Source organism: Convolutriloba macropyga, chromosome 7 (genome assembly GCF_964194025.1).
Source record: "Convolutriloba macropyga chromosome 7, txConMacr16.3, whole genome shotgun sequence".
NCBI lineage: Eukaryota > Metazoa > Xenacoelomorpha > Acoela > Convolutidae > Convolutriloba > Convolutriloba macropyga.
Window position 1 is genome coordinate 71,013,619 of NC_134474.1, and position 24,323 is coordinate 71,037,941.

General features: G+C 38.5%; 1 protein-coding gene across 1 annotated transcript in view; it reads right to left on the reverse strand.

The window, feature by feature from the left end:
• The window catches only part of LOC142342497 (uncharacterized), a 62,101-nt gene extending 38,006 nt beyond the window's left edge, over positions 1-24,095 (reverse strand). The window contains exons 1-2 of the mRNA XM_075393843.1: positions 24,023-24,095; positions 8,889-9,121 (exon numbers count right to left, since the gene is read on the reverse strand). Of these exons, the coding sequence (XP_075249958.1) occupies positions 8,889-9,119 (231 nt within the window). The 5' untranslated portion in view covers positions 9,120-9,121; positions 24,023-24,095. The remainder of the gene's footprint in view (positions 1-8,888; positions 9,122-24,022) is intronic.
• Between the last annotated feature and the right edge of the window lie 228 nt (positions 24,096-24,323).

Consider the following 24,323-nt stretch of genomic DNA (forward strand, 5'->3'; position numbering starts at 1 on the left):
CCATCACCCCCAGTAAACTTTGGTATGCAAACTGAACTAAACGCCCCAAACACAGCCAGACAACTGTCTCAAGCAACAATGCATTTCGATGGTTTACAGTTAGATCATCAATTCCAGCGCAGGTCGAGCATGCCGGGACAGTTGAATTTAGTCAGCCCCCTGCGTTCACCACCTTTAAATACACTCGTTAATGCGCCGCTAGCACTTAATCCGCGACAAGCACACATAAATGTACCAGCCCCCCCATCCCCGTTCTAAACCCCGCACCACCGCATTTCCCGTTAATCCCACCAGCATTGCGTTTTACTTCATTCGCCGCCACAAGCACTCCCACTACACGCCAGTAACCCCGCGGCGAACAATGTCAATCTGTTACCCCATTCTCCACCTGCACCATTTATTTCCTCCGCAAACGTTTTTGTGCCCCAATTAGTTCATCCACCAGCCCCACAGAGGCAACTTCAGCCCCAAATTTTTGTCTCTATAACCCACGCACCTCCTGCTCCTCCGGATCCAATTGTTTGGCGTTTTCCGGCAGCAGTCCCATCTAATGCAGTACCACTTGTACGAACATGTGCAAACTTATACATCGTATAACCGGCCCCGTTAATCAACCCTCATATAACTACATCGCAACGCTCCTCCCATGTACAAGCAGCAGCAGGCGCTCAAAATTACGTAGCATCAGACTTCAAGCAAGCGAGTCCATTTAGTTCTTCCACAGGTACCGCCCCCACCTTTGTAACTCCGATCACTCTGCCAACGTATGGAGCTACCGTTCCGAACCCGTTGTGTTGGGGTGGCCCGCCGCATCCCAAAACTTCGGCTCCATCTTTGGACTCTGCGGATTTGATAAAGCAGTTGGCGGATGCAAAGAAGAACGATCCACCGCCCGAGTGGAAATTGTCACAGTACAGTGGTGATCAACTGCAGTGGCACGAATAGTTCGGACAATTTATAAGCGCCATAGACGCACAGTCCTTGACTGATGATGTCAAGTTAACATACTTAAAAACGCTTGTAACTGGAAAAGCTAAAGACGCCATCGCTGAGTTCGCATACTGTGGTTTAATGTAGAAGGACGCACTTAAGACACTCGAACGTAAATTTGGCCGACCACAGGCAGTAGTCAGTGCACACTTAGACAAACTCAGCTCTTTTCCTCCACTCAAGATGCACAATAGTGATAACATCATAAACTATTCTGCAACAATTTCAAGTCTTGTTGGGGTCTTTAAATCACTTTCATATGACTCAGACCTTAAGAGCGCCTCACTTCTCAACACGGCTCTTCATAAATTGCCGCCCAATCTGAAAGAGTCTTGGTCACTCTTCACAGTGAAGAAACATTGGGTAAAGCCAACACTCCTTGACTTCAACGATTGGTTGAAGGAGAAGGCCGAGGCACATGATTTAATGAGACAAACTTCGTCGAAGGCAAGAACTGAGGATAACACCAACTCAGTACTAAAGACCAAAGTTGCCTCAAGAATTTTGCTGCTAATATACAAACTAAGGGCACTCAGAGGCCAGCCTCAACATCTGCAACGCCTGCAACACCTCGCTGCATTGTGTGTAAAGGTAACCATCGCATCTGGGAGTGTAGGGTATTTAAATAAAAATCTCACACTCAGCGAGCAAAGGTAATGGCGGAAGTAAAACTGTGTTTCTCATGTTTGAGAGAAAAGCATATGTTTAGGCAATGCCCAAATCCCAGGAAATGCAGGAAAGACGGATGTAACAGCTCCCATAATGCACTTCTCCATGGAGCTGAGAGGGTTAATCCATCAAAATCCCCTTCAAATAACAACATCAGTAATTTTAATGCTGGCGCAAATCAAAGTAAACTTCCTAGTGTCCAATCATCGAGTAAAACCACCCTTTTGTCATCTGTGAGTAACGTGAAAGGCCTCCTTCAGATGACTGAATTACAGTTGAAGAGTTCTTCTGGTAAAGATACCACGGCTTTAGTTTTGTGCGATACCGCTTGCAGTAACTCTTGGGTGTCCAATGACCTCGCAAATAGACTTGGTTTGAACGGTACAGCACTGAAACTAACAGTCAAGGGTATAAACACCGAGGAAGTTGTAGACACTTATTTAGTTGAACTAATTGTAACACCACGAAACAACCAAGCTTTTGAACCATTTAAAGTCAGCCCTTACGGAAAGAAAGATTTGAATGTAGGTGCCGATGTCATTAACATTAGAGCACTTCACGAAAAATACCCGCACCTAGCAGTGCTAGACCCAGTTAAATATTGCTAGGGAAACATCGAGATGATACTTGGACAGGATTTGTATCATGCCATCCGCCCGTTAGAGTACTTCGCTGCCGACGAGAAGTTCTCGCCCTTCGCTGTTCGCTTGCCCATAGTCTTGGGTTCTAAGCGGCCCTCTACCGTCGTCTTCAGGTTTAGTCTCGACTTGTTTCAAAGCTAATATGGAGCAAGATTTTGAATTCGCTAGTCAAGTAAAATCTCGGTACGACAAAATCTCCGTAAGTGAGCCGTACGGCGCGCTTAAGCAAGTAGATCTACGATCCGCCGCGGATGCACGTGAGCATGATATTCTTGAAAACACTGTGCATAATGGAAAAAGGTACGATGTCGGAATGCTATGGGCTGAAGATAACATCGAACTGCCCAACAATTATTTCTCAGCCCTGGTTCAATTGAAATCTTTGGATAAGCGGCTTACGAAAGACCAGACTTTAAGGGAAAAGTATTCGAATACCATCAAAGAGGACTTAAACAAGGGCTATGTAGTAAGGGTCAAAGATGCTCATAAGGTGGAAAGTAGCTCGGAACGAGAGTGGTACCTACCACACCATCCGGTTGTTAACCCGAACAAGCCGGGCAAGGTTCGTAGGGTACTGAACAGAGCAGCAAAATCTGATGGCGCATCTCTTAATAAGTCATTAATCACCGGACTTGACCTACTGCAAAACCTAATCTATGTACTCCTACGGCTCAGACAACATCCATTTGCCGTATCCGCCGACATCGAGGGAATGTTCCTCCAAGTTGGAGTGTTACCATGTGATCAACCATCATTGCGCTTTTTGTGGCGGGAGGACCCCACATCAAATGTTGTGGTACACCAGTATACGCGCCACATCTTTGGGGCAAATTATTCGCCCACCTGTGGCAACTACGCACTTCAGCGCACGGCACGCGATAATGCTAAGGAGTACCCAGAAGCTGCGAAAGCCGTCCTTGAGAACTTCTACATGGACGATTACTTGGACTCAGTGGAATCCCCCGAGAGGGCCCTTATTAGGTCGAAGGAATTGGTACATCTTCTCCATCTAGGTGGGTTCAAGCTTACTAAGTTTGTGAGCAATGTACCAGATCTTGCTGACCGAATTGATGGGTCTGCTCAATCCACTGAACCGAAAGTCATCGTTTCATCAATGGAGGAATCAATGCACGTGCTTGGGCTTAAGCGGGATCACAACAACGATACTCTGGTTGTGAGTAGGGCTACTAACAGCACCATCACGAAAGGTTTAACACAGCGCTTGGTCTTAAGTCTTGTGTCAAAGGTCTACGACCCAATTGGTCTTGTCGCACCGTTCACTGTTGGTGCTCGGTTAATCTTGAAAGACATTTGGCGTGTCAATGGACAAAGTTGGGATGACGAGTTACCTAAAGACACAGTTGACAGATTACTTGCACGGTGTATTGAACTGCCGCGGTTAGCTGAGATCACTATACTGAGAAGTTACTTTTCAGGACCATTCCAACATCCTGAACTCCACATGTTTGGTGATAGCTCGCAAGACGTATTCAGTGCAGTAGGTTTTCTTAGGGCTCAAGTAACTTGCACCTCCGGTGAGTTTATAACAGAGCTAGCGTTTGTCTTGGGCAAGGCCCGTGTTGCACCTATGAAGGTAATGACAGCTCTTAAGTTGGAATTACAAGCCGCTCTCCTCGCTGCCTGTTTAAAAAAGGAAATCTGTCGAGCATTAACGGTTACTGTGGACAAAGTCTTTTTGTGGACAGATAGTACCATCGCTTTGCAGTGGATAAACTCAACAAACAAACACCCCAACTTCATTGCAAATCGTGTTAGTGAAATCCTGGAGAACACCAGCGTTGACCAATGGAACCACGTCGCCACTTGTGATAAGCTGGCAGATGCTGGCACGCGTGGTATGTCCGCTGAAATTTTGGAATCAAGTAGCTGGGTGAGGGGTCCTGACTTCTTGAGAACTAGGCAATTCCCTTTTGTACCAAATACTGACGTCGTTGATAACATCAAGCTCGGCGTTGTAACCAAGGAACAAGATGATGACTCCATCTCATCTCCAGCCGCATCCGTAACCAAGCCCCCTAAAGAACAAATTATTAATCTAATCCCGTTTGATAAGTTCAGTTCTTATCAAAAATTACTTCGTGTCACTGCATATGTGCTCCGTCTTTTACCATCTCATGAATGTTACCGTACCGTAGACGGCAGCATAGCCTACCCTGTTGAACTTGACGAAGCCGAGCGTCATCTCCAGTACTTGGTTCAGGGAGAGTCCTTTAATACTGAAAGAAAGGATCTTCTTGAAAACAAATCCGTTAAGAACAGCAACCGCATTGCTCAGTTTACTCCGTTTGTTGGGCCTTATGGTCTCATCCGTTCTTCTGGTCGACTCCGACGGCTAGTGGAAATTGACTTTGACACTAAGCATCCTATCGTGCTGGATGCGCGTCATACTTTTGTTAAACCGTTTCTGCGGCATACCCATTTGAAGAACCATCATCAGGGCATCGATTACTTAAGATCAAAGGTACAAGCACGTTATGCCATCCTAAAACTACGTTCCACACTGCGTTTCATCAAATCAAACTGCGTCTTGTGTAGAAAGTTCCGTGCAGCAACCATTCAACCTATCATGACAGACCTCCCAAAGGAGAGACTCGCATACCAGACTCCTCCCTTTACCAACACCGTGGTTGATTACTTCGGCCCATTCTACGTCACAGTTCGTCGGACCACCGAGAAGAGGTGGGGAATTCTCTTCACTTGTCTCACTACTCATGCTGTCCATGTTGAAGTTGTCCCGTCCATGGTCACTAGTTCCTGTGTAATGGGAGTTGAGCGGTTCGTCTCCCGTCGGGGTACTCCTGCTATGATTTGGTCGGATAACGGTACGAACTTCATTGGAGCGGAGAAAGAACTCCGTGAATGTGTGGAAAAATGGAATACGCTTAACATCGCTGCCGAACTTGCCAATAAAGGCATTAAGTGGAGGTTCAATCCACCCAGTGCGCCACACCAAGGTGGCATCTGGGAGAGGTTAGCTCGTAGTTTTAAAAGAGTACTGTACACTATCCTCGGTACGCGTTGCCTCACAGATGAGGTTTTGAACACTTCTTTTTGTCTGATCGAACACGCACTAAACTCACGTCCCTTAACGCCTGTAAGCGCCGACCCGTCCGACCTAGGCGCAATAACACCTAACCATTTTCTACTCGGTAACCAAGCAACCAGAATGCCCTCTATCGTTGGCGTTGACGAGCTCAATCATCGTAAGCGGTACGCCCGTGCACAGTCCTACGCTAATGCGATTCGGGCACGTTGGCTTAAGGAGTATGTACCTGCGCTGAACCGTAGAGCTAAGTGGCAGATGCCTGCCGAGCATGACCTCAAGGTTGGTGATTTAGTTTGGATTGTTGAAGAAAGCAACCCTAGGGGTTACTATCCAGCTGCTCGGATTGAAGAACTCCGTTACGGCTCCAACAGCGTCGCCCGCTCCGCCGTCGTACGCACGTCGTTCGGATTGCTCGTTCGCCCACTCGTTAAGCTTGTACCGATCATCCCAACAATTTCTTCCGGGCCGGAGGATGTTACCGCGTAAATGAGCAACGCTATTTAAACAAAGCGAGTAAATAAAAGAGCAGCGAAAAACAAAGCGAGAAAAGGATATTACGTATTCTCTTAACCATGTAAGCCTTACAAAAAGAGAATGCACACAAAATCTCTTCTAATTTACGTAGAAAGGTCGGAAAAATTTCGTTTAACATAATTTTCGTTAAGCGTACTAATATGCTAAATCGATTGCGCTCTTTTTAGGCTTAATAATTTTATGTTTCGAAAACGTATCGGTGACCAATCTGAGCCGAAAATCGGCTCAGACAAAATACCTGCTAGCCAATACAGCTAGGATGGCCGGGCCATTTAGATGTGCTTTTTCGCCTTGATGTCTTCGGATTCAGTTGGCTATATATAGACTTACTATACATCTCGATGAGTTGAATAAAAGTTCCGATAGACTGTATCCATCAGCTATAGTACCAAAATTATACATACATACATACATACATTCATACATACATTTATATATATATATATATATATATATATATATATATATATATATATAAAAACATATATATTTATATTTATTTATTTATATAATTCTCTCCTCTTTTATCGCTGGATATGCCATATAAACCTTACAACGGCCCTACAGCGTCTCTATAATGTCCCTATAATGTCCCCAACATTATACTTTTACAACGTCCCTGTGCTGCTCAGGTCGGTCTGTATAATCAGAACTGGTTTTGGTCGCGTACTCCAAAATTGGCATGATTGCTTGCTCCATAAATTTATACATTTCCTTTCTCAATATTTTCGAAACTGTTTAAAATGACAAATAACGAATGGGATATTGCTCGAGTTAGACTCATCTTATGCGTCTTATAAATAATAAAAATAGAAGACATTGAGCGTTCTGAGGCAAAAAAAATAAGCTCAAAGATTCAAAATGGTAGATTTAACAACCGAAGTCCTTCAACTTTGTTGCTATAATGACAGATTACCCAGTTTACAACTTGGGACTCAAAAAACGTTGGACTCAAACACTAATCATTGATTATATAATTAGGGTTAATAGGCTTTGACTGTATAATTTTGAACGCACCCCTTCGTGCATTCATTTTGGTCTTGACATATCGACTTTCCGTCTGGGACCTCAGCCTGGGTAGGCTTTAATCAGACCCCAGAGAACCTCCTGAAAAGAGATCTGTTTAGAGTATCCAAGCTAGGTCTGCAAACAATCCAGACACTATCTTGAGCCGTTATCAGATTATTCAAATTCTGGTTGAGCTCTCCCAGGCGGAGGTGCCAGACCAAGAGTCGATATGTCCAGACCGTCCCAGACGGAAAGTGTCTATGTCCAGGCCGTCCCAGACGGAAAGTTCATATGTTCAGACTATCGTGCGTTCAAAACTTCCAGTTTTCAGCTGATAAAACTGTGCAGATCGTATGTAGTATTCTAACCAAAACTTTTCCGGCTCTTATCTGACTATTTTCAGAAGATAGAGGAATTCGATACTATGTCAAAGATTCTGCTGTTAACCCACGTGTGCTATCAAGTTAGTTTGATCGGAGCTGGCTCGGATCGCGCGTCCCAAACTGGGAAGCATTTTATGTCAGTTTTCTTTACTTTGTGCTTTGGAAAAGTGTTTTTCGTGCGAATCATGAAATGTTTTTGAACAAGTGAACTAAAGTTAACAAAGCAGAGTTTGTGTTAACATACGTTTCAATTTTGCTTGAAATTTAATTTGCAGAAAGTTTAATCCAATTGGAAATGCCTTTTTGTTTTTGCGCAGAACGGTTATGTTTTTAACCCTTTGGGTTGTTCTAATCAGCAGTTTCTTCTCACCAAAACTTTTTCTTCCAGGAAATGTGTTGGTGGGTGAAAAAATTATCAGCTTTAATAGTGATTCCTGAAAAAAGGAACCCGGGGTGAGGTGGTGGAAATATAAACCGGTTGATCCAGACAAAAATTGGCCATGATCGGGTAGTCCTGACAAAAAAACTGGTCAATACTACTCGAATTAGCTAGCATTAGTGCGAACTACCGCAAAAAATTCCGAGAAAATGCGTGTTTGTTTTTGACAAAGGTTCCCGACTATGAATCGAAAGTGCGACGATTCGAAACTCTGCGTCTATCATGAGACTATGTGATCCAGACGAAAAATGGCTCTGATTAGACAGAAGTTGACATGATTTGAAAGTGTGCGCTTATACCCGAAATAGTGCAAAATTGTCCGAAGTTGTGCAACTTAACACAAACATGATCCAATGGAACGGATAGCGGGAGGATATGCGACTATGATTCGACAAACCAGACAGTGCGAAACTACGCCACTATGATCAGAGAGGAGTTTTAATACAAGCTGAAACTCTTTTGTCTCGTCATATTTTATTCTTTCCATGACGTTTTTTCCACAAGAGCTTCTCAGAAAATAAATGAGATTTTTTTGTGTAAACTCCCGATGATAACTGATGAAGCGTCAAAAAGGGAAGAGAAACAATTTTCTATTCTGCCCTGGACTTGTATAAATCCTCATATACTCAATAAATAACTAGAAGACTCAATACATAATTATAAAGTCTCAAGAACGATTTTGTCGCACCAATCGAAGAAATTGAGTGTTTTGTCTGAAGCTTGACATTTTTTTAGTGTTGCTTGTATTATCTTTAAGCTCATGCTGGTAAGTTACCTGAGCTCTCTGACTTAGCTAAAACAAAAAAATTTTAAGTTTATTTCTGTGGGACTATGGTTTTCTGTACGCAGATTTAATCAGATTATGAATCAAATTATCTCGTTGTTGCAAACTTGTGATTTGACATATTTCACTTATGATTCGCACTTGCGGGATCACGATTCAATTTTCGCGATTTTTTTAGAGGAATTGGGACTATGATTTGATTATGCGGAGCTATGAATCGACAGAGCGCTCAAATGATAAAGCGCCGCAAAAAGTGTGGTCCGGAACGCGTAATTAACGTCTGGGAGGTTAGCTCCCCTCAGACAATCATTGTCGAGTCATATTTCCGCCACCTCACCTCGAAAATCAATTAAAGGGAGTCGGACAAACTAACCCTAGTATCAACGATGACTGCAATTGAACTGCTCATGCCTAGACACTTGTCAGATGCATCCCAGTAGCTGATAACCCCTTCGGATATGTTCAGCAATGCATAGCAAAAATATTTTGGTGTATCGGGTATTCTCTCCCAATCACCACTTTCAGGGCACTCCGCTCGACATACGAACATTGTAACTGAGGACACAACCAACACACATTGAAGTATTATGAACGAGGATGCCATTCCTAAATGAAAGTACACAATCCTCTCTCGCCACCCCCTCCCTCCGGTCTCTCAGTACATTAAGCAGGTTTAGACATGATCAAATGAAAAAATAATCGGATAAGATGAAATGCTGCTGAAAAACAGTTGAGATGAAAAAAACCAGGTATGAAATGATCGTACTCGACCAAAAATGGACCAGGATTGACTCAAATGTTTTTCTGGGCTTCTTTCTTGACTAAGCGTAATTTATTAAAAAAAACTGGTCGACCTACGATGAAAAATGAGTTTTTACTTGCAATTTTTTGCTCAGTATTTCATATAATGTAGTCAGAATGTTAGCTCCTTCATCTTGTGCAATTTTGAATCTAAAAAAATTCTGCGCTGTTTTAAAAAGTTAACAACTCAAAAATTTGAAAGAGAAAAGAACGAAAAAACGCAAAATTTTCATCAAGGCTAATAAGATGATTACAATCAAGCAATCTAAAATTAGTCAGTCAAACAATGTTGCAACATACTCCAGCTGTTTTATATTAAAAGTTGGGGAAATTTTTAAGTCTACAGGCAATTTTTTAACTGTTTTTGAAGTTGGACTGCTTTGATGGATGCAATGATGGTGAAAGCAAATAGTGACGTGCTCTATCGATGCTTCAGCATGTAATTGAATCAAATAAGAAGATCAAAGTTTTCACAAGCAGGGCTTATAAGCATTCTTGACCAATGAAAAAAGCATTCTTATAGAAAAACCTTTCCTCGACCAATGAAAAAAGCATTCTTTACCGCATGATTTCCCGTTTTCCAGATGATTGAAATACTAAAAAATACCTATGAGCTAAATTTGTTCAACGCATAAAAGAACTTTTCAACGACTGTAAGTAAAAATTGGACTATGTTTTCTAGTCGATAAAGGTCCTCCGAAATACAAATTTTCAGTCTTTTTATTAGTAGAATAGGAGCCTAATCATGGTTAAACTCCCCTAGTAAAAGAGGACGTGTGCTTACATAATAAATCATCATCGAGAAATTTGGCAGGTGCTATTTGTGGTGCAAATAAGTCTAACCTACTAGGCTGGGGGTAAATATCCAATTAGCGAGTTCAAAGAGATCCGAAATTCTCAAAAAGGATATTTGTATAAAGTCATCATGATTCTACTGACAGAAGTTGAGATACCGTTGCAAACCTCTGTGACTCAGGAGGTGTTATCGTGTTAAATTTCAAAAATTGTCAGCATATTTTCTAATCAGCTGTTCATTGTTGACCGAATACGACTGTGTTAGACTATTTCTCGGACCTCACACGATACAACTTCAAACTTATCAGATTTTGTAGCAGAAAAATTTTAGTTTATAAGATCTCATACGATAGTAGTTCAGCATTACAAAACTTTTTATAGTATGAGAGTTTGATAGTTTGATAAGTCCCACGTCAGAAAAACTTTGTGTAATCAAAAATTAAACTGTGACCCTCCAGCGGAGCCTCTAGGGGAGCCCCAAAAAATTGATCCAAAATTTGCGTTTGTTTAAAAATAGTGGATCTTGAAAAAATACTACAGACTATGACTACATTACAAGCAACTTATTCAACTTTTTTGCATATGCTAAGGTGTCCTATAAGATCTTATCAGATGCAAAGTTTTTTTAACGCTAAAATTCTGCTATTCTCTCAAAAGCTCGTAAAATGTCTGAAGAAATCTAATCAGATGCTAGATTTTCTGTTAGGTATACTCTAAGTTTCTATTACAAAATGTTTCCGAAAATCAATTTACTATCTTATAAGGGCTGCTAGGTATCACATTGGATAAGTTGAAAACCTGCAGCAGAACGTGAACAACCTACTGCGATAAACTATGTCAAAAGCAAACAATTTAACAAAAATTTATTAGCTTAAACCATGAAAATTTGGAATTTTTGGTGGATTTGTTTTATACATCTCAAATAATAGTGGAAATTGAAAAAAAGCATCTTGCAAGATTTTGAAGTCAGTTGGAAGAAAATTCATTCTTTCCAAAAACAAACATTGTATGACAAAATTGAATACCCTTGTTGAATATTCTATAACAAAATTGTGTCATGCCAACTTTTCTGAAACCTTATGATTAATTAGTTTTTGGACTGTTTATTGCAAAAACAGACTGTTATTTTAATCTGTCCATAATTATTCAGTCTGAAATTAGAGCAAAAAAATGATTCCGGACAGATACCTTAATATGGAATAAAAAACAAAACGTGGACAAAAATGACACGAGGAATAAGTTGCTCTTATTCTGTTGAATACAGAGTCTTAAGCACCCTAAGTTGATCCCCACCACATTTATTATCTCTGGCTGTTATTTTAGAATGATAGACTCTGGAAGTCTCTTGGATACTGAGTTTTAAACTCTGTGTTTGTGATTAAATCAACATTGTAGCCGTTGGCCAGCTGATCGTAGGGAACTCAAATTTGTGAGATCTAACCCAAACAACCCCCTTGTTTTTATGTGGTGGGATAAAAAGATCAATTTGGGTAATGTCGAAAGCCTTTAATAAACGGAGAAGAACCTTCTAAAAATGTGTATTCGATTTTCATCCGATAAAACAGCCTTGAAAACCAGAGGAAGCAGGCAGGTTTTGTCAGCTGAGACTGATAATACTACAGAGTCTAATCAAAGAACAGAACAAGGCAAATTATCTTCGGGTTTAACTCAGGAAATATGCAAATTTATAATTGATGACACAGAATCCTGCTTTCAATTTTCCCCCAAAACAGTCCCCTTACGAGCCGCCAAAAACGATACAAAGTAACAAATATCTGTTTTTAAGCATCAACTTGCGAGAAATTAAAACTGGATATGATCATTGGGGCCCCAAAATCGATAAGATGATGTGCTTCTAATCACGGGCCTACATGCAAGTGACGAATTTACTGTCTGCAGAGAAAAAGCTAGCGCCCAAATGAGCGACCTGTTTAGACTGAAAATTTCGAGTGAGATTTGTCCAATCACTATCATCCGCTATCGATGCTGACATTTCACAAGCACAACCGTTAGAAAAGTAGAGAAACCAGTTCGCGATCAGCAACAGTGTTTTACGAGCATCTTATTGTGGGTCCGAGAAGCACAAAAAACAATAACAGAAAAAGTATTTGAGCAGACGTGAGGGACGGAAATCAAGTGATTTTGCTGTACTGTGGTATGTGGCGGCCTAAATAAAATAGTTAAGGAAGACTAACGAGTCAAAGCTGTTTGCTTGCAAAGGCAGTTTGGGTCAGCAGCAAAGTTTTTTCCTTTAGGACAACGCTACATTTGTGTTTGCACATAAAAACCGCAACCTAAGGAAAAATGACCTGATAATCAGTTTGATCAAGACTGTAACCAGCTTGCGTATCAATTTTGCGAGGCAACAGTCTTTTACCAAATTGAGGCGCTCACCAAAACTAATGCAGTTTGGCCGTAAAACTGTATCCCGATCAAATGATGCATGCAGTTAACTACGCTGTCACTGATCAATCAAAACGAGCTTGTTTGACGAAAGTCAATTTTTGAGCGAGCAGGGTCAGCTTCCCAATTTCGTCGCCCCTATTTTATTTAATGTAATAAAAAATGCGCTGAAAAAATTGAAAAGTTGAGTTTCCTTGGGAAGCCAATCAACGTCTTATTGCTGAGCGCGGTTCTCGAAAGCCAATTTAAAAACAGCTGATCTAATTAACAAAAATATGCGGATTGATTTCAAAAATGTTTTCAATTCGGTGGAAAAAAGCAAAGACTTGGAGGCAGCTGACAAATTCTCACCTAGTTTTGACTACTCTTCGACTTTTTTGCTACTGACAACAGACAATTGCATTTTCAAAACACATATAAGTACCCAACCTGGAGTACAACAGGGGGATATTTTGAAGTGCTACTGTTTTCACTAGCATTGTGGCATTCATTAAACAAACTGAAGCAAAATTCCCAAATCGAGGACATAAAAATTGCAATTTGGATGACCGCAGTCTTGCTGGTATCGATCAGCAACTTCGCACAGCTTTGAAATTGTTGACAACATTGAGTGGAGACTACCGTTTAGAGCTAGCAACAACAAATTGTTGATGTGGCAACCCGTTGATTTGAAAGCTATAAATAACCGGAGTATAAAAAATTAACCAAGCGGGTCTTGAAGTCTTTGGCGCTGTCATTAGCAATCCCAGTTTTTTCTCTCCAACCTTAAGGAAAAAGTTAACAACATTTGAAATTCTGCAGCGCAACCTAGCTTACCTGCACGATCCACAGTGTGCATTTCAAATTCGCTGACGCTGTCCCAAAGATGCTATATTAACTGCAGAGTATCACTCCGTCGGAAAAATTTCCTGTTACCTTGCAGGATTTGGACAATTTTCAGAGAAGAACTTTAAAGACTATAGTAAGCTCATTTGAGAAAATGCATCTTTTTATTTGACAACACTTGGTTGCAGGCATGTCAACCAGTAATAACAACTAGCATTGGAAGTATGCAAGCAGTCAATTAAACGAAAGCGGTGTTTTTGGGTCAACATTGCAGTTACATGCTTTAGTAGAACAAATAAACTGTGAAAAGATAACAGACAACCAAATCTTCAAAGAAACAGTGAAAAAATTGAACACTCTGGAAATTACCGAGCATACATAACTCAAGATTCAGGAGAAAATTGACAATGCTGCTTTTTCCAACATTATTGCTATCATGTTTCTAATAGCATAAAGCTCGTTTGCTTTCTTTATCTTTGCCTCAAAAAGGTGCTTGGCTTTTCGTATCCCCAATACCACCTCTGAGCTTTCTTGTTGAGCCAGATATTTTCAGGCCAGAGTGAGGAGCACAATTCCTGCTTCTTGATTGACTGCAAACTTAGCACCGACTGCCAACAAAAAAATTCATTTCGGAATACAATTCGAGGCCAGGAGACTTATTCTTGCCAGCTGTTTAGCGTGAAAAACTTCTGAGTTAGATGCGGCCATAAAATCTCCTTTGCAGCCGAGTCCAATTCTAGATGCAGGAGGAAAGGAATTTCAGATGTTGCTCTGACACGTGCTGAAGAAAAGAAATATGAACAAAACGCCCAAAATCCTCTAACATTCATCCCGTTTGTACCACTGGCGTTCAATGATAAGAAAACTTATCAAAGATGCTTTGAAAAATTTTGAAAGGCACAGCCTTGCCAGCCAATAAACAAAACATTCAGCCGGAACTTTTACCAATTGCCTGCAATTGCTAATCTCAAGGAGTTTCATTGACCTCAATGAGAGGTTCAGCCACTCAGCTGATTTCTAGAAAACTTCTGATAAGACAGGTGTTTTTCGACAACATCCTCAGCTCCACAATGGTTAATTCGTACTCTTGGCTCACCCAAATGTTAGTTGCCCTGTTTTTGCTGTACGAGATTTTGTCTATCCATAATTGAGTGAAGACAATCCTATTTTTTTTTCAATTCGATCGTGTGGGTTGATGAGGACGAAATTTAGAGGATTTGGGCTATTGGAACAAGCAAAAGGCAATGACTCGGCAAAGTGGGTACCATAGTGATTTTTGGGAACAAATCTGATCTCAAAAAACTTTCTAAAAATCAACAAAACTTAGAACTGATTTCGACCATGAGTTCTCAAACGAAAAATTACTCCTTTTATAAATTTTGTACTGCAAAATAATTAAGTTATTTTATTAATGAGATGGCGATTCAGATATTGGTTATTGGAGATTGATTCATCGATTCATCATTAGTGCAAGTTAATTTGCACTCTATGCAGTCGAACTCAAACTTCATCAAATGCTCGGGTTGTTAAGGAATTGGAAGTTAGGTGAAAAATCTGTGAAGCACGCTTCGAAATGAAATCATAACCATGCAAGATATTTGAAAGTACCCGGGTGGAGATGCAAAACGCTAAAAACGCAAAATTTAATAAAATTGACGTTGATTTTGTTGAATTTATGTAAGATCAACGCTTCAGCGTAGATCTTACTTAAATTCAACGCATTCAACGCCAATCTTGCAAATTTAGCGTTGAATTTAGCTTAGGTCTTAAACATTTTGCATTGAATTCAGCGTAGATCTTACACATTTTGCGTTGACTTTAGCGTAGATCTTATATAACTTCAACGCATTGAACGCCAATCTTAAATATTTTACGTTGAATTTAGCGTAGATATAAAATATTTTACGTTGAACTTAGCGTAGATCTCGCAAAACTTGCGTTGAAATTAGCGCAGATCTAACATTTTTAGCGTTTAATTTAGCGTATATCTTACATATTTTGCGTTGAAATTAGCGTTGACACGACATAATTTCACTTTTTTGATTTTTGTGGGGGGGGGGGAGAAAAGTGGGGCACGTCTGGAGGGGGGGGGGAAGCGCAGTGTAGGGCAGTACTTGTTGGAGTGGGTACAAGGGGGGTGAGGGGGTTACGAGGCGGGGAGGGGGTTGTGTGTGTGTGTGAGGGGGGGGGGGGTACGTGTGGTGAGGGGGTGGGCTATGGGGGGGGCACGTGAGAGTGCGGTTGGGGGTACGTGTGTCGGGGGTGGGTACGAGGGGGGTAGTGGTGTGGGGTTCGAGGGGGAGTGGTGGGGTGGGTAGGGGAGGGGGGGTGGGTACGTCGCAGGGGGGTACCTGTGGTGAGTGGAGGGCGGGGGGGTACGTGGTGTGAGGGAGGAGATTTTTTGCGACTTATTTGCGTGCAAGAAAAGCTGGAAAGAGTTGAAAAGACAGAAAATCAGAGCAAAAACTGAACAAAAATTGAATAAGATCTAGGCTGAATTCAACACAAAACTATGTAAGATACACGTTTAGAAACGCCAAATATATGTGAAACGTGACGCTGCAGTCCGATTTGTAAAGAGTGCAGTTCTTAAGGAAATTAAGGTTTGGTGGCACAGTGGTAGAAGAAGCGACAAGTACGCAGGAAGTCAGTGGTTCGAGTCACATACCCAGAGTTTTCGGCGTTCGAATTTTTGGTAAGATCAAGGCAAAATTCAACGGAAAATATGTAAGATCTACGCTTAGTTCAACTCAAAATATGTAAGTCATACGCTAATTTCAACTCAAAATATGTAAGATCTACGCTAAATTCAACGCATTCAGCGCAAAATTGAAAATGTAAGAGAATTGCGGTGAATTTTCCGACTAGTCAACGCTAGTTACCGCTGACCTTACATGAATTTGGCAAAATTCCTCGGCCCGGGTACTAAAATCCCAAAATGTTTATAATCCATTGAAAAGAAATTTGGTTTAATCAGTTGCTCTGACAAAGACGAAACTTAATTGAATGCTAGGCAAAATTTACTTTTTTTTGATTTTTTGAGATCTCGATTTTGCAAATTCATAGACTTGTTGGACATTTAAATTATTAAGTAATCATTTTAGTTCAAATGCATTGGTCATCAGTTGAAGGAATAATTTGTGTATGTCAAGTAGAATGTTTCTTTCATTCGACAAAACGTATCTGACGCTATCCCTGGTCTAGGTACAGATTTATGAAAAGACAATGCTTGACCAAAATGAACTGTGAAAAGTCCATACTAGACTCAGTTGAGCTATATGAAAAGACCTTAGCTGCACCTAGGAACTAGTTTTCAACTCTAATATGAAAACATGGGATGAAAAAAAGTGAAAAAATTAAGCGAATTAACCGAGAAAAATTGGCCGCGTATTATGAGTGAATTGACATTTCAGATGTAATATAGCAGAAATTTAAGCATTAAGCGTATTCGTCAGCGTATTTCCTCCTTAAATTCCCCGCAATCTAAAGATTTGTTTGAAAGCAGTGCGCTGAACGATTTGAAAATTTGAAGGAAAAGCTTCAACTGTGTAAAAAATAAGCTGACTTTAGAGCAAATTCAAGGCTTTTAGAACAAAAATTCCACGACACAAGGATGAATTAGCGTAAATATATTCAACAGGGTCGAAAGTTCTCAATACTATGCCCATTGCCATTTACCGTTTACAAATTGAAAGTATACGAAAAATATGTAATCACAACAGTGACCCAAAAAACTTCTTTGGCATAGAACTATTCATCCAATTTTTTTTGATAACTGAATGCTGCAATAACGTTTTCCCGGATTGACCACCATAAATCTTTCTTGGCAACTATATCTAAGACATATATGGAGTTTATGGTAACAATATAGCTGACAATGCAAAAATATCAACATTGCTCAAAAAGCTTCTAACACACCCATACATTGCACTCTGAGTGGGAAAAAACTCTTCAAGATACTTGAAAAAAAACAAGTTTATGGTGTCTTGGGAACAATATCCAAGACAATGCACATTTATGGTGCCATGTAAGTTGCCATGTATGGTAACTTGGCAAGCCATATAGCTGACCATGCAAAAATCTCAACATTGCTCAAAAAGTTCTTAACACACCCATACATTGCACTCTGAGTGGAAAAAAACTCTTCAAGACACTTGAAAAGAAATCAAGTTCATGGTGTCTTGGGAACCATATCCAAGACCATACACATTTATGGTGCCATGTAAGACCATAAAAATCAACGTCAAAAAATACAAAAAAATAACGGAGAACAGGTAAATTAACATCTGACTACGTTAAGCCTTCCAAAAAACAATCTAAGTAAGTTTTTTTATTTTTTTTTCAATTTCTTGGCAACCATATCCAAGACCATAAATATTCATGGTCTTGCTCATGGTTGCCAAGAAAACCATGACATCACAAATTTCTTAAGGAGTTCTAAAAAGCATGAAGAAACATTTAACTGTCTGTACGATGCCACTCGTCTCTGGAAAAATTCATTTTTGGCGTTTTGTTGTTATGATTTTTGATATGATTGACTAAAACTGCATTAAAAAATAATTTTCAAGAAAAGAGATTTTTTGTCATTTTCTGAATTGATTGTTGACTCAAAGTTGTCTGATATTAGCACAGTCTATTTCTCTTGTATGATAGTTTTTGGTACCTAATAATTTTTACGGATTGTGCCCGCTAAGTTTGTTTTTCGTCTAATTAAACAAAAGTAGTTATCAAGAGTTTGTCTGCGTTTATCATAATTTAAATGTTTGAATTGTGTAACAGAACTGTTTCCACTGGACATGAATTGTGAACTGAGATTTTTTTTGTTAGCAGTCAGTTTATTTTCACTTCAACGTGATGTGGAGTTCCATACAAAAAATTGTTAAAGGCATTGAATCAAAAGGCCCGCAAATTTTCACTCAAATATTTTGTTTCTAGAGTCAAAGTCAGTAGCAAAACCAACATCAACTCTCTTCACAAACAAAGGATTCAATACTAATATGGTTTTGCGGGAGTTTTGTTTAGAAGGCAAACTAAGTAACAGAAAGCTCATTCAATTACACAAAAATCAGCTATTGTTCTTCACAATTACGTTTTTTTTTTCAGTTTGATGCTACAATAATTTGTTGTATTCCGTGAGTTGAGAAAAAATGTGATAAAAAATCCATCAAAAAATTTGAAACCACTCTACGATGCCTCATGTTTTTCAAAACAGTCAATTTTTGGCTTTTTGTTTTTATGATTTTTGCTATGATTGCCAAGAACTGCATTGAAAAAAAATTTTTAAAAAAGATATTTTTATGATTTTCTTCATATGATTGTTGCCTCGAAAGTGTCATATATTAGCACAGTCTATCACTCTTGTATAGTAGTTTCTTTGGTACATAATAATTTTTACGGATTATGCCTTTTTTCCCTTCAACGCTTTCTAGTTTCACTTGCATCATTTTTTACCAGTTGGGGTCAAAAACGAGTTTTATTCAGTACGTTCTTGCGTTCTTGGGAGCCGTGAAAAACGCATCATGGAATTCTTGGCAACCATTGAAATACCATAAATGGTTTTTTGGCAACCATGCCAAGATCATACATGAAACCCGGATGCCTACTCAAGTGTCAACAGGCAGGTACGTTTTCAGGCGGTTTTTACCAGTTGTGGTAAAAACGAGTTTTGTTCTTGGTGTTCTTGGGAACCATGAAAATCCCCTCATGGATTTCTTGGCAACCATTGAAATACCATAAAAAGTTTTCTTGGCAACCATGCCAAGATCATGCGTTAGACTCTGTTTGGACTCCAAAATTTTTCTTAATCGGACTCTGATCTGACTCTGAATTTTTCTGATCCTTTGAAATTTGTTGTTCCTCGCAACATCAAACAATTGAACTGTTATTCTGTAATAACCCCTGTTTTTCTTCGGCTCTTTCAGATTGCAGCAATTTTTTTTCCGTTTCTTATGACGCATTGACAGCATAAGTTATCAGTAGGATAATTCATAGCACAAAAGTAAATAAAATTTTTTAAATAGACAACGACTAATAAACATTGTAAAATATAGACTAAACGAAATCGTGTGTTCTATACCTTTTGTTCACTTTTTTGTTTCCATCTTGATCTATCGTTTCTACACTAGCCTAGAAAAACGAAGTGATATGTTGACTTCGAAATATGATAAATAATTGAATTAAGATTGTGAAAAAATTTCTTCTAAATTGACTCAGTACTCATTGCTTGGAAGACAAAAAATTTTAAAGACTATGATTTTGAAAAGTAGCGGAATGTAATTGTTAGACGCAAAAATTTGAATACGAACATCCCTCTGGACCCTGTGAGATTAATAAACGTTTTTCTTTAAACATTTTTGTACCGATGGGTAATAGGAGAGCATCTTTCAGTATCAAACCCTTAAAATTTGATGAAAAACCGAGAAAGGGCGTCTTGAAAGTGTTATTTGACCTACCAAACATTATATATTCTTTTTTATCAGATCTGAAATTTCAGTTTGCTTCTTTTTGTTGTTTTAATCATTTATAAGAATAAATTTTCAAATTTTTAAGTTTAATTCATTGGACTCAAATATTTTGTTGACGTTTTCTTGAAATTATACTAAAAATCACGGCACCCTTTGAAAATTTGCGCTGTTTCGGACAACTTTTTCCAAGTGTTACTAATTAGAACACATCCAAAATTCAGTTGTGTTTGTGTTCTAATCACTAATAATTAAAACAAATTCTGAGGATGTGAACAAATAATTGAAACAAATTCTATTTTGTGCTGATGGGTTATAGGAGAGCATCGTTCAGCAGTTAACTCTTAAAATTTGATGAAATACCGCGAAAGGGTGGCCTGAAAGGGTGGCTTGACATACCAAATTTTATATTTCCTTCGGTAGTACTTCAAGCCGTTTTGGCTGAAGTCTCTTTTTTGATGGGGCGACTATTTGATTAAACGTATAACTGTGAAATCTAATATTCTCTATTACCGTTCATACAATTTTCATTGATTTCACTCTAGATCAAGATCATATATGATTCGTTGTAATCATTCTAGGTCATATTTGAACTGAATGATTTCTGGGTAGCCATCAAAAGATCATATATGATTTCTTGGGAGATCATAAGAAAAAAAACAAAAAAATTCAAACGCTGGAAAAAATTGTATGATTTCCATTTTCATTAAAACTCCAAAGAAAATTTTTTTGAAATCATACTAGGTCTTAGATGCCGCTTAAAACATTTACTAATGCCAAAAGTTCCCGTATATGTTAATCTGAGGGCATTCAAATTTCAAATATCTTGTCTGCAAATCTCATTTGACTTTTGGGAAGCGCAAAAATGTTAGTTCGCATTTATACACGTTTTCAAAATGATATTAGATTTGAATGGAAACAATTTTTTGCATGTTTCTAATCAATGATATTTTCTATGTATAAACTGGCTTAAGACAACATGGAACGCTATTTCATACAGATTTAATTTCTTTAAAAAAAGCCCTACGGGGTACTTTGGCGGATTACAAAGTGGGTTCTTATCAACAATTATCAAAACATGAATCGAAGGGAAAAGGATACATGGTCCTTCATAATCACAAAAGGATCATCTTTAATTTTTTTTAATCATACAAGTGCCATATGTACTTTTCTATTTTCATACTAGAATTTTACTAGGAAATCAACAATAGACAGCATCAAATCATATATGATCCTTGTATGATTTCAACGAAACTTCAATATGGGTTCTAATGTTCAAAATTTAAATTAACGGTCATCAACAATTACTATTTTGATGTTGAAACAATTGAATCAATTTCAGGACAAAATTTTAAAAATTATAAACGTCATTTTTATATATAGTGTTGAGGATCTTTGTATTGTCTTTCGGTCATTCGATCTTTTGATTATGTGCACCCCCACCCCCTTTGGTACTTATATGAACAAAGTTATCACTACTAGTTTGGGGTCTCTTTTATCACAATTGGTTTTGATTTAGTCGGATGCAGTTTCTGTTCAGATTCTGAATTTTTCTGATTCAGACTCTGATTGGACTCCGAACTTAATCTAATTCAGACTATGATTGGAATCTGAACCTCCCTAAGATTCAGACTCTGTTTGGACACCAAAATTTTTCTGAATCGGACCCTGATGTGACTCTGAGTTTTTCTGATACTTTGAAGTTTGTTGTTTCTCGCAATATAAACCAATGGAACTGTTATCCTGTAATCACCCTTGTTTTTTTTCTGCTCTTTCAGTTTGCATCAGTTTTTTTTCCGTTTCTTATGAGGCATTGACAGCATAATTTATCAGTAGGATAATTCATAATAACACAAAAGTAAATAAAATTGCTTAAATAGACAACGACTAATAAATATTGGAAATTGTATAGACTAAACGAAATCGTGTGTTCTATACCTTTGTTCACCTTTTTGTTTCCACCTTGATCAAACGTTTCTAAACTAGCAGAGAAAAACGAAGGAGTATGTTGACTTCAAAATATGATAAATAACTGATTTAAGATTGTGAAAAAATTTTTTCTAAATTGACTCAGTACTCATTGCTTGGAAGACAAAAAACTTAAAAACTTTGCACCTGAAAAGTAGCAGAATATAATTGTTAGACAAAAAATTTGAATGCGGACATCTTTTCGGACCCTATGAGTTTAAAAAACGTTTTTCTTAAACTATTTTCTGCTGATGGGTTATAGGAGAGCAACGTTCCGCAGTTAACTCTTAAAATTTGATGAAACACCGAGAAAGGGTGGCCTGAAAGGGTGGCTTGACATCCCAATTTTTTTATATTCCTTGTGATCGGATCTGAAGTTCCATTTTCATTCTTTTTTATGTTTTGATCATTTAAAAGAATAAATTTTCAATTTCTGGTGTATAACTCATTGGACTCAAACATTTTGACCTTTTCCTTTAAATATACGAATAATCACGGCGCACATTAAAAGTCTGAATTTGGATTGCGACAAAACGCCAAATCAAGATTCTGTAGAATGATACTTATCTGTCTTTTCTTTAAAAATTTGAGCTGTTTCGGACAACTCTTTCCAATTATAACTAATTAGAACACATACAAAATTCAGTTGTGTTTGTGTTCTATTCACTAATAATTAAAACAAATTCTGAGGAAATACTAACCAAACAAAGATAAATTGGAGCCATTTTGCTTTCTTTTTACCTTGTTTATATCTCTTATTGAAATTACCATGTCAATTTTCCTAAAAAAAATCAGGTCTTGTCTGTAAAATGTCTTCGACGGTGCTCTTAAAGGTCCCTAGCCGCGTCTTCATTCCTCAAATCTCAGTGGTGCCATAATTGCTCAACTTTTTTGCGTTTTCTGCCTTGCGAGTGTTTTTGCTTCTTTCGATTTTCTTCGGTCGTACTTCAAGCCGTTTTGGCTGAAATCTCTTTTTTTGATTAGGCAACGATTTGATTAAAGGTATAACTGTAAAATCTGTTATTCTCTGCTCACCAGTCGTACAACTATCATTGATTCCACTCTAGATCAAGATCATACATGATTCTTAGTAATCATACTAGGTCATGTATGAATTGAATGATTTCTTGGTAGCTATAAAAAGATCATATATGACTTCTTGGGAGATCATAAGAAATCAAACAAAAAATTCTAACGCTGGAAAAAACAGTTTGATCTTCATTTCAGTTAAAACTGCTTAAAGCATTTACTAATGCCAAAAGTTCCCGTATATGTTCCCGTAAGTTCCCGTATCGAAGGGCATTCAAATTTGGGATATCCTATCTGCAAATCTCATTTGGCTTTTGGGGTGCGCAAAAATGATAGTTTGGACTTAATAAACGTTTAGAAAATGATATTAGATTTGGATGCAGCTAAATTTCTTACATGTCTCTAATCAATAATCCTTTCTATGTATAAACTGGCTAAAGACATCAGGTAAAAGCTAAGTTATACAGATTTATTTAAAAAATATTACATTACGAGGACTTTGGCGGATTAGAAAGTGGTGTCTTATAGATAAACATGAAAACCTAAATCGAAGGGGAAAAAAAGGATGCATGATCCTTCGTAATCATAAAAGGATCATATATATTTTCTTGTCAATCATACAAGTGCCAAATGTGATTTCTTTAGTTTCATACTAGAATCTTACCAGGAAATCAAGTATGGAAAGTATGAAATCATATATGATCCTTGTATGAATTTCACACGTTCAGAATATCTGATAGCTGTCATCAACGATTACTACTTTGATGTTCAAACAATTGAATCAACTTCAGGACATAAGTTTTAAAATTATAAACGTTATTGTCTATATATAGTTTTGAGGGTTCGGTTAAACTTAATTCTGTGGTTTTGCAAGTCTTCGTATTATCCTTTCGGCAGTCGATCAATCGATCATTTGCACCCCCACCCCTTTGGTACTAATATGAACAAAGTTATCAGTTGTAATTCGGGGTCCGTTTCAATCACACTTGCTTTTGATTTACTCTGATGCAGATTCTGATCGGAGTCAGAACTTTTTTTTTCAGATTCTGATCGATCTCTGAAATCTGACACCCGTGGAATCTGGAACCGGACACCCCTGTCCTCGACCCAAGTCGGTCTGGCCAATACTTGTCTTGGGTCGCGGATGTCATCCCGGTAAATCAGTTAGTAGTGATGGGAGACCGTTATCAAATCTAACACAAAAGAAGGGAAAACTAAAATCTACCTTATCTGCAAATAGCGCTTGCTGTACTTCGTTTCTGGATTTTTACTGAAAGCAATTAGACTGAAATGTGAACAGAATCTTGAAAATGTGAACTTTTTGTGCAAATTATGAATCTTTCTAGAAGCTCACTGGGCAATTTGCGCAGTCAAATGGTGAATCACAGCAGACCTGCTTCGAAAATTGACATGAACATTATTTTCCAGTTTTTAATTCAGGCTGAAATGTTGTGAAGCAGTCCCTATTTCACAACGGTGTCCAGACAAAAGTCACATCATTGTTGCCACGTCACCGCTGCCATTGA